Source organism: Poecilia formosa, unplaced genomic scaffold, assembly GCF_000485575.1.
Source record: "Poecilia formosa unplaced genomic scaffold, Poecilia_formosa-5.1.2 Scaffold37, whole genome shotgun sequence".
Taxonomy (NCBI): domain Eukaryota; kingdom Metazoa; phylum Chordata; class Actinopteri; order Cyprinodontiformes; family Poeciliidae; genus Poecilia; species Poecilia formosa.
The window spans coordinates 697,609-708,882 of record NW_006799976.1 but is presented as its reverse complement, the minus strand read 5'-3'; the positions used below and the strand labels follow the sequence as shown (position 1 = coordinate 708,882).

General features: G+C 40.9%; 2 protein-coding genes across 2 annotated transcripts; one reads left to right on the top strand and one right to left on the bottom strand.

Annotated features, from left to right (window-relative positions):
- Positions 1-72: 72 nt before the first annotated feature.
- Positions 73-4,666, bottom strand: mettl13 (methyltransferase 13, eEF1A lysine and N-terminal methyltransferase). Its single transcript, XM_007550579.2, has 9 exons — positions 4,436-4,666; positions 4,055-4,327; positions 3,502-3,973; positions 3,222-3,421; positions 2,521-2,704; positions 1,881-2,036; positions 1,560-1,772; positions 1,328-1,459; positions 73-437 (listed from the first exon to the last, which is right to left on the bottom strand). Exons 1-9 carry the CDS (start codon positions 4,586-4,588, stop codon positions 154-156), a joined length of 2,067 nt encoding a protein of 688 aa, XP_007550641.1. The 5' UTR covers positions 4,589-4,666; the 3' UTR covers positions 73-153.
- Positions 4,667-4,745: 79 nt separating this feature from the next.
- itpa (inosine triphosphatase (nucleoside triphosphate pyrophosphatase)) lies at positions 4,746-7,285 on the top strand. The gene is made up of 8 exons (XM_007550581.2): positions 4,746-4,899; positions 5,044-5,101; positions 6,073-6,137; positions 6,247-6,320; positions 6,406-6,437; positions 6,547-6,659; positions 6,741-6,817; positions 7,001-7,285. Exons 1-8 carry the CDS (start codon positions 4,837-4,839, stop codon positions 7,104-7,106), a joined length of 588 nt encoding a protein of 195 aa, XP_007550643.1. The 5' UTR covers positions 4,746-4,836; the 3' UTR covers positions 7,107-7,285.
- The last annotated feature ends 3,989 nt before the right edge of the window (positions 7,286-11,274 follow it).

Here is an 11,274-nt window from a genome sequence, read left to right as displayed (position 1 = left end):
ACGCTGCTGCATTCTTAGCCTGTGAGGGAGTGTGCACAGTGAAAGAGAAACCAGAGGCAAGTGAAAGAAAAAATGTGCCTGATATTTATTAATGATACATTACAAATGCATGTTCAGTTTTTTTTCCCTCAGTCTAAATCTGTGCTTAAAAAGTTACTCTAGTTTTAGATCTTTTATCATCTCTGCAATGTCTATGAGTGGCCTTCGTTTGGGTTCAGTTCTGTCACAGGACAACATGCTCTGGAAATTCTTGGCTGCTTGGCTCAAGGATGGAAGGATGTGCGCGGCATTCTTTTCTTCTCGGGAGCACAGGAGGACCTCGTTGATCTCCTCGGCGATCTTTCGAGAGAGCACAGTGGGAAACACGCTCTTGACACGCTCGAGCACGTCTTTCCTCAGGACTGGATCGCGGCACACGAGGTTTAATATGAACATACCTGGCAGCAAAAGATTCAAAAGGATGGTATTACAAACAAATGAAAAACTATATTTCTGTTTGAATAGCCTTAAATCTAAATAAGTTGGGAATGTGTGTAGAAAGAAACGGTAACGTTTAAAATACTCAAATGAACACAAAAGTCTTGCATTTACTTTCAGATTTCTTTTGGATACCTGATCCCAAGTTATTTCATGTTTGGTCTTGTCTTCCCACTTCCCAAACACACACACACGCACACACACTTGATTCCTCTACATCTGCATTCCAGAATTATAACATAATCCCAAAACATATGTTAAGACACTGACACACATCTTAAATCACTCCGGCATTAAAAGCTACAATGAAGCATGTTTGGGGTTCAGTGGCTTGCAATAATTTTATTAATCCTTGAACTTTTCCACATTTTGTCATGTTGCAACTATAAACTTTAGTGTATTTTATCGGGATTTTATGTGACAGATCAACACAAAGTGCTGCATACTGAAGTCAATTTAAATGGAAGGAGAGTGATGAAGGTTTTCAATGTTTTTTGTTTTTTTTTCATAAATATAAATCTGAAATGTGGCATTCATATGTAATTAACCCCGAGTCAAAACTTTTTATCAGCTTTGTACATCTAGAAACTGAAGTCATTCTTCTTTACAAAAGAGTTCAATCACATATAGACTGAATAGTGTGTGTCTGAAATTAGCAACTTCCAAGTCTCATCAGAGGTCTTTTGCAAGTAGGTCAAGACTTTGAGAAGGGTCTAGGTTTGATCAAAACCGTGCTGTTGTACCTTTTTGCTAGATGTGTACCTCCACTTCAATCTCAAGACTACTGCAGAATATTCTAAGTTTTTTTTTTCCAGGAATATATATGAAGTAAAATCGAACCCTTGTTTACCTCTAGGAGTGAGCAAGTTAAAAACTTTCTGCAGAACAGCAGTTTCTACAAAGGCAGCAGGAGGGCAGCTCATCCCCACAGAACTGTCTTTGTTGTCTACATCAAACATGATGACATCAAACAAATGGCCACCTACAAAGAATAAAAACAAAACAAAAAAAAACAGAGTCAGATGTGAGTTTGTTGATTTTTTTTTCTGTCAACGTTCCTGACTCCTTATGTCCACGCCGACCTTCTTTCTCCAGGAAACAGATGCGCTCCAGGCCATCGCCAAGGGTGACGGTCAAACGATCGTCGGGTCGGAATCCGAACCATTCCTTTGCCACCTCCAGCACGACCGGGTCTAATTCCACTACCTCGACGGCAGCATCAGGCACAAAGTCTCGGAGGAACTGAGGCAGGCCTCCTCCGCCGAGGCCCACCAGGAGCACCGAAACCGGAACGTCTAGGAAGGAAGACGGTCGGAAAACGTTTGTAAAAGATGAATCAAATGCTAACTTATGCAGAGGTTGTGGTACATCCAAAAATGTCGGGTCTGCACAGACACACACACCTTTGTTCTGTGGGGTCCCCACGCCAAGCATAGAAAGACCAGCCACCATCACCTCGTGGTGAGCGCAGCACAGGAAGCCGCTGTCCACTGACAGACAGGCTGAAGGTGTAACTGCTGCCTTGGTCTTCTTTTTGTTCTTCTTCTTGTGACTTGATGCTGCCGAGATACAAATTTTCATCCATTTAATTTATTCATATCATTGCTCTCCATTTCATTATATTAAAATAAAACCTTTAATGTCAAAGTGAAAACTAATTTCTACAACATAAATGACAGTTAAATAAAAAATATGTAGCATAAAATAAGTGATTGCTTAAACATTCGCCGCCTTCCATCAGTATTTAGTAGATTCACTTTTGACTGCAACAACAGCACAAACATTCACTGATCAGTATTACTGGCTACCATTATAGCATGAAGACAAAAGGACATTCCAAGCAAATCAGAGAAAGGGTTATTAAAAAAGTACATGTTGAATGAACTCGTCCTTTCAGGAAAATGTCACACTAAATGTTTAACAACGCACTGCACATGTGCTGATCCTGCTTAAATGCTCCATTAGTTAAAATTGTTTTTTTTTTTTTAATGCAGTACAGTAAAGAAAAATCTAAAACGTAAAATAAAAAGGAATGACCAGTACCTGATGGGATGAGTCGGCTCTCTGACTGAACCAAGGAAATGTTGGACAGGAACACGAGCCTACGATACAGCTCTCCATCTTCTCCTCTGACATTCTCCACGCAGTACTCCCCACTGAGCTGACTCACTCCCCTGCTGACTTCTTCTCGCCAACCGAGATCCCCTCCCACTGACAGAAACGGCACCTGAACGAGGAACAAGAGTCCAAATGGATTACCGGACGAGCTTTTCTAGAGCCGCGACAAGCTCATTTTTGTAGAAGGTGGTTTTAGAAACCAACATCCGAATGTAGGGGAAGGCGCTCTGGTCAAGTGAGACCAACCTTTGACTTTTTGACTTGTTTTTATTGTACATACAAAAACATTATGTGTGGCAGAAAAACTTGAGGCTGTGAAAGACTTGAAAGTTGATTTTCTGACATGTTCTTCTCCATCCAGTCTGAAAAAGTCTGAGCTATTTTGCAAACAATCATGGGGAAACCGTTCAATCTACAAGCCCAAAGCTAATTGAGACGTACCCCAAAAAATGGTGACTCTACAAACTCATGAGGGATAGATACAAATGCATTCCATTCTTTTTTTTTTTATTACATACTGCTTTGTGTTGATCTATAAAATAAAATCTTTGAAATTTGTGGTTGGATAGTGACAAAATGCAGAAAAAAAAAAAAACACTTAAGCGGCAGAATACTTGCGTGTTTACCTGCTGGTTGGTTGGCATACCCGGTGGAGCCAAGTCCATCACCACCGGTGAGAGCTCTGATTGGACTGCTTGCATGTCTGTGTACTCCTGATTCCTGTGCATCGAAGCAATAACCAGGCGACGAAAATTGGCGCTGGCAGCCAGCTGCCTCCTGCCCTCAGTGGAGCTATAAAGCCAAGCCGTCTCACTCCCTCTGGGTACTGTCAAAACAAAACAGTCAGGCAACTGGAATCCATGTAAGAACAAACAAAACAATGTGAATGAGACATGAAGAGCTCACCTATAAATATAGCAAACTGGTTTGATCTGGGCACTTTAGCTCCAGGTGGACAATCTTGCACTGTGAGAGTGTATCTGGGAAGACCCGTCTTGGCGTTACAGAGCGTTAGGGAAAGACTCGAACCAGGGTCTGTGCTTGTACGAAGTCTCTTCCTCAGAACAGAATAAGCCTGATACTCCCTCACGGCAGACAAAAGCTCACACACCTGTGTGTGTCTGACAGGCGCTCCATCATCTCCGACACACATCTCTAGAATGGGAGTAGGCATGGGTTGGCGGAACTTGGTGCAGACGAGGACAAAAACAGGTAGAGCGAAGGTGTCTTCTTCTTCTTTCCCTCTTTCTTCCTGCAGGCAGTGAAGCCTGACCGCCCAGCCCATGTGGACAAAGTGCTCCACAGCCAGCTTGATCACAGCCTCCTGAGCCAGAGTCACACACACATACCGCCCACCGACTTTGAGGACCCGACCAACCTGCGAGCACACAATGACGGGTGGACAAAAACGTGAATCTTATTGTTAATTTGTCTGGTGCTGCATCTGCTGCCGTCTTACCTCGGTGATCATCCTCCTGGCCAGAGCTCCTTCCTCTTCAGATGCCATTGCATCCAGAGTGCCTTTGTCCAGAGCGGCCTGGAAGCTGGCATCCTCATAGGGAGTCTGGGTGGCATCCACCTGATGGAAGGTCAGGTCGGGTCTGCGCTCCGCATTTCGCTGGTTCATGTGAGCCACTACGGTCTCGCTGATGTCTATGTTTGTCAGGTGTTTGTAGCCAACATCATACAGCTGCTCACTCAGCTCAGAGTTACCACAGCCGACGACCAGCACCTACAGGGAGGAACGCAGCGACATGAAGAGCTGTAAATAAAAGGCTTGTGTTCTGCAGTCATGGGTTTATAAAAGTTTTAAACTGTGGCAGGATACTGTTTCTCCCACCTTATCCTGCACTTTGATATATTTGTGAAGAACGCCGCACAGCTTGTTGTAGTCTCCGTACCACTCAAAAGCTCTTTCCCCTCGCTTCTTGAAGAACCTCTCCCAGTACTCTGCAGAGCTGAACTCCTCAGCGGTGCGAGGTAAAAGGCTCATCTTATCCTAGGGTGTGAACTCGTTTCAACTGCTACTTTCCAGAACTATTTTTCACTCCGCATGGCTCCTCGGACTCAGTTTTCTACCCGGACAACATTTCTGACAGTACCTCAAGGTGATTGGTGAATTCTTTCGTTGCGAGGATGCTTCCTGGTACCTGATTCGCTGCGAGGTGGATGGAGTGATTTCATTGGCTAAAGTGGAACTCTGAAGGTCCGGGTTTTTTAGTTCTCCCGCTGTGGATAATCATGGCTGTCTCAGCGAGAAAAACTGTGGTCTTTGTGACTGGAAACGCAAAGAAACTCGAAGAAGTAAGAGTTTGACGTTTTGTTATTTCTTACTGTCTTGTTTTATGTTTAAAGTATCTATTTTTACGCCGATCCCATTCACTCCGCTCCAGGCTGTGTTTGTACCGTTTATATTTCTAATTTCGTTTCCTTCCCTCCATTCTTCAGGTCGTCCACATACTCGGAGACCAATTCCCCTACAAAGTTGTGTCAAAAAAGATTGATTGTAAGTACATCACTTAAATTAAATAACCTCATTCTGGGACTATGTTTTACATAACCACTTGTAAAACATCGAGTTTTACTTGTGGACCACACTTTCCATTTTTGATATTTGATATTGTTATGAACGTCATACAGCAAGACCCCATAGAGCATATAGTTGCATCTCAATAAAATAGAATTTAACAGAAAAAGTCAATTCAGTTCATTAATTCAATTCTAAAAGAGAACCTTAATGTGGAAAAACACATAGAAAAATATTTCAAGAATTTATTTGTGTTAAATCTGATGATCATGGCGTGCAACTAACAAACCCCCCAAATATAAGTGTCTCGAAAAATTAGGATAACTTGAATAGGTTAAATATTGGAAACAAATTGGTGTTGCACCCTAACTCAGTTCACCAAAAACAAATCCAAAGGTTTCCTGAACCTCAGTTTGGGTCACCGTGGGCTGCACAATTATTGTAAAGACTTGACAGATGTTCAGATGACAGTCACTGACACTCCACAAGGAGGGGAAGCCTCAAAAGGTCTAATAATAAAAGCATGGTAATGGAACGTTAGGTGGAAGAAGAAACTGTGGTTAAAAGAAAAAAGAAAAGCAATAGGAATAACCGCAGCGAGGCAAAGCCCGATCCAGGGTTAAGGATATACTGACAAAGTGAGGGTGATCATACCACATTATTCCTTCTAATCATGTTTCTCTTTATAATTATCTGCTTTGAAATTCCATTTAGACAATTATAAGGTTACCATCAGCAAATACAGACCAAAAGTTTGAAAGCAACTTTAAGTTTCTGCTCACAGTCCCCTTCTCGTGAAAACACTATTGAGTTCTATTGATTTTTATTTGTATTTTTTTTGCGGGGAGGAGTGGGGGGGTGGAAACGTGTGCACCACAAGTTAGGATACATATAAAGAAAATAATGGCATAACTCTCTATCTCTGAACACGTTTCTTTATTTTAACCCAGTGCCCGAGTACCAGGGGGAGCCGGATGAAATTTCCATACAGAAGTGTAAGGAGGCCGCGCGGCAGGTACATTATATCGTAACTATAAAACCGCAAGACTCCCCCCCCCACCCCTCATTTTTACCTGATATTATCAGAATAAAAGTGAAACTGCAGTTGTTTTTTTATCCTGAAGATTGATGGACCAGTCATGGTGGAGGATACCTGCTTGTGTTTCAGGGCCTTAGGAGGACTGCCTGGTCCTTACATGTAAGTGCAGTTCCTATTCCTAATAAAGTCGTACATCTCAGATCATAAAACTTTACCAAAATTAATAGTTTTTGTTTGTTTCTAGCAAATGGTTTCTTGCTCAACTGAAGCCAGAAGGTAAGTAGTAAAGTAATTGTTAATTTAATTGTTATGTGTAAACAAATTGCGATTAAAGCTCTGCAATATTTCTAATCTTTTGGTATTTGGTTGTGGGATTGTAATCCAGGCCTACACAAGCTCTTAGCTGGCTTTGAGGACAAATCGGCATGGGCTCTTTGCACCTTTGCATTCTGCGCTGGGAAGGATGAACCTGTGCAGCTCTTCAGAGGGAAAATTGAGGTTAGATTCTGTTTCGCTGGCATCTCTTCAGTGGCTGCGTTGTGTAGTGTTGCCTCTTACATGCTTCTCAACATAATTTAGGGGATGATCGTGGAGCCCAGGGGGCCTCCGGAATTTGGATGGGATCCCTGTTTCGAGCCAGATGGATATGACAAAACGTAAACAACTGTTTGTGTTTCTACCACAAGAGGGAGCCAGAGAATAACGTTAGAGTGGATACAGAAAGTACCAAATCAGAGCCCCCGTCGTATTAGGGGGAAAAGTGCCTTTGTCAATGTACTGTTTTAAAAATACTTACTTTTCTTTGTGCTCTAACTTTTTCTTTTCTCTCTGATCTGTAGCTACGCTGAACTTCCCAAAGAAGTAAAGAATTCAATGTCTCACCGCTACCAGGCACTTGCAGCAATGTCCGAGCACTTTGCAAAAATCAACCGTACCTCACAATAGAGCAAGAAGAAGAAGCAGGATGATTAAAAGTTCTTTAGTTTCACAAAAGTACACCAACTTGGATTGAAATTAAATGGTTCCCCTTGTAATTACTGTGTTGTGAAGCCTGCTGTTGAACAGGGCTTGGGTTATATCTGTTTTGTTCTTTAATTTGAATAAACTTTTACTTTCAAAGGTTATATTTTGTGAGTTAATCTTTGACACAAATCATTTTGGGATATGTTTTATTTATAAAAACCATGATTAAAATAACTAAGGTATTTTTTTTTTTTAAAGGCAGCCATCACTTCCTCCAATTTTGCTCTGCTGTGCCAAAGTAGAATCTCCAAGTCGCCTGTTTGAGTTTTAGTTTCCTGGGACTGACAAAGATAGACTCAGAGAAGACCATAATTCATGAAATGAAAAGCTCCAGGGTCCTGATGAGAGCAGCAGATCTCTCTGTTTCTAAGGCTGGGCCCGTGGATTTTGGCACGAGAAGCAGAAAGTTGTTCAGGATGGAGTCCAAGACAAGATGGAGGGAGGGACGTTTGGAAGGAGACGGTCCCTGAAGGGGACAGTGGGGTGTTCAGTGGACATAGCACAGTGATACCAGAAGAGATTTGGTACAAAATGACTATGTTCTCTGAACAGGAACTATGCATTCACCTGTGACTGATGCCTATTAGAAGCACTGAGGATGTGAGTCAAGCTCATAAACGTGTTTTCTTTTAGACCAGTTGGAACTTCTTACAGCTGAATGTCTGGAATACTTATATTGGTACAGTTCTGGTTCTTCTAGCTTATACGTTGTGTCAGCATATAAACTCAATAATTTACCCAAAGATCAAAACAACCAAGACATTTTGGACAATTTCATGCTCCCAACTTTGTAGGAACAGTTTCAGGATCCTTGCTCCAACACAACTGCTCACAAGCGCACAACGCAAGGTCAAAAAAGAAACGCAGTCCTGACATCAACCCAACAAGACACCTTTGGGATAAATATGAAGCAAGGACTGTGAGTCAGGCCTTATAAATTAAGAAATTGTCAAAAAAAAAAAAAACATTCCCATAAGCATCACCATAAACCTTGTGGAAAGCCTCTTCAGAACAGTTGAAGTTATTAGAGTTACAAAAGATGGGCCAAAACCCTAAAAAAACCCCATCAAACTTCTCTCAGTTTGTTTATGCTTCAGGCTGGCTCTGAGTTAATATGCCAGAAGCATATCAAAGATATGAAATGTGTTACTGTAAAACTGGAGCATTTTAGTGAAGAAATGTCTTGACAAGCTGCTATGTTTCAGTAAAACCTCATGCATTTTGCTTGACTAATGAAAACCAGTTTGTTTTACAGCAAGTATCAGATATACTGGAGCAAAGCATGTTTAGCATTCATACTCACATCCTTTCGGCACGGATATGTTGGCAACATTTTCGGTAGTCAGGACATAAAACATCATGACAGCATTTAAAAATGATTGCTGTGATTACGAGTCGGGGAAACTTGATGATGTTTTTAAAGCTCCGGAAAAGCCTCAGCCTGATGGAGTTTGGAAAACCATCTCCAGACATTAGCTTGGATGCATTTTCCCCGAAACCTCTTCATCAGGCCCGGAAAACAAGGACATTATCAACTTTACGACAAACAGGGGCAGTAATGGCCGGTTTATCCAAAGTGATCTGAAGGAGACTTTGCTGTTACAATGTTGTGTTTTGCTAAAAGGAATGTGTTGCTCCAGGAGAAAAGGATGCCTGACTTTATGAGCTTTTAATCCATTAGGATTAAGCCAGAGGAAGAGGAGGGTTTGATGTGGCTTTGGGGAGACAAGCTGCACTTCCTGTTAGCTGGCATGCAAGACTTACCTGCCGTCTCCCGCTGTGGCAAGTTTTATTAAAACAGTAAACGCCTGCTGAAACTTGACTTTCCCCCTCCCCCCTTTATAATGATTGAACCTCGTCCTTTTAAAACGGCTCGAATTATCTTCTGCGTGACTTCAAATCCGAAAAGACTGGTTTCACCTTTCAAAGCGGCGTCCATTTTCCGTCCCATAAATTTTGCGTTTCAACAAACTCTCTCGTGAATGAAGTCCCTCCAAGACATTTAAAAGGTTCAGAAGGATGAATTATTCCACAACGACCCGCTGCTGTGAATGATGGAAACACATGACCTAATACATATTCTTGCTGAGAGCCATCCCCAGGCTGCTCTCTGTTTATGGCCAAATCCAGAGCACCGAAACACTCAGTTTAGTGGTTTAGTACTTACAGTTTACCTTTTTCCGCCCCCTCATCTGTGTGATCACATTTCCCCTTAACTAATATGAACTTTTACTGTTGATACAGTTTGTATTACCACTGTACTCTTAGAAATATGGTGATTTAAACTGTGGAGTCCAAGCTGGCAGTCACTAACCGGACTAATAATATAATCTGAGATGGGAGGTAATGGTTTAAGTGCACTTCTAAAGAGTCTCTCTGGGCCAGAATGTGTTTCTGCCACGACCCGGTTGACGCACAGTTGCGTATCTACCTGGCGTTTCTGTAGCACACACACGCATCAAAACCCACACTGGTTCAAGTAAACAAAGATTGTGTTCAATAAATTAATGATTAAGAACTATTATACACAGTCTGTAAAGGAAAGAGGTCTGGGCTCGGTCTCATTTCCAGGACTTTTCATTTCTTCCATTAACTCTCAACCAGTCCTCGGTGGATTTCCTGGCAGGTTTTGGGTCGTTGTCGTGCTGCAGGGACGTATTCTGCTTCAGCTTTTACTTTTTTTTTTTTTTTTAACAGATGGTCTCATATTTTTCCCAAGCACCCTCTGATACATGGTAGAATTCATAATGATTCTATGGTGATGATCAGGCCCGGTCCTACCGCAGCCAAGCACAAATATCCAGTTGTCCTAATTATTTCTCATTAGAAACTGTATTTCTATTATATTTTATAGAAAACTTGTCAGTTTGTGGTAGAATAAATGTCTGTCTTTCTTTCTAATTAATGTTTAACATAAAAATCTAACAATTTCTGTTTTTGTCCTCCTCATTCTCAGGTCTTTTGTAGGCTTAAGCAGGTTTCTTACAGAATTGCTCATGTTTTAGCTCCATCAACTCTGAGCTTCCTCGTCTTTGCTGAAGAAAAACATCGTGCTAGCATGACGCCCTGGGCAGTGTAGGGGGGGTGACATGGACTTAAAGTTTTATCATGATAGTTTGAGGTTCTATTGTGATAATAACAAAAGTGATGATTAGAACTATTTATGACATTTTCTTTACGGTACAGCAATCATAGCCCCACAAAGCTCTTGAAAAACATAGATTTGTAACCAAAAAAACTTCTTTAGGAGCCACATAAAGAATTGTGATTTGTGTCTCTAATCTGCACTCAGTAGCTGCATTTAATCATTTTCAAATTTGCTATTTATTCAAAAATACTTTATTGATCCCATTGAACAAACGGTGGAGAAAACCGTAAACCTAATAATCCAGACAATACGGGCAGTTTTTTTTTTTATTGGAATTTATTGTGTCAATAAACTAGAATTATAAAAGATACAATAAAAGCCCAGTGTAAGTGTTAGTTTTTCTACATTTACATCTTTGGGTATGTTAATCAAAAATTTTATTTTGATCTTATCTGACCAAAATACCTTCCATCGCGTTTTTTTTTTTTTTTGGACAACTGTGGGATTTTTAGGATTTCAGTGTTCTTGTACTCTTTATGCTTTTAGATATTTTAAAGAACTCTTCGTAAGATGTTCAAAATTTGGAATGAAGAACTTAACTTGGCTTTAAACTTTGCCACAACTTTCTCCCTCGTTCATCTAAAGTTGCTTGATCTTCACGATGTTGCTTATTCTCTAGCAAACATCACAGAAGAACTGGAGTCATTCTAGTAAGGATAATTTACATATGCTACTTCTGAAGTCAATTAGTGGCCCTGGGTTATGTTTACAGGGACCAAAATAGAAATGAAAATGAACACATAATTTCCCTTTCACTCAACAATTATGCACTAACGTGAGGTGGTGTGTTGCATAAGATTCTAGGAAACAATCTGAAGTTTGTGGTTTACAAAATATCAACAAACTGATGCTTTTGCAACTGTAGCTGGCATGCTACAGTGGGACAAACTCTGTGCTTTTTCTAAGCGTCTTATTCTTTTTTAATTATGAACTTCTATCATG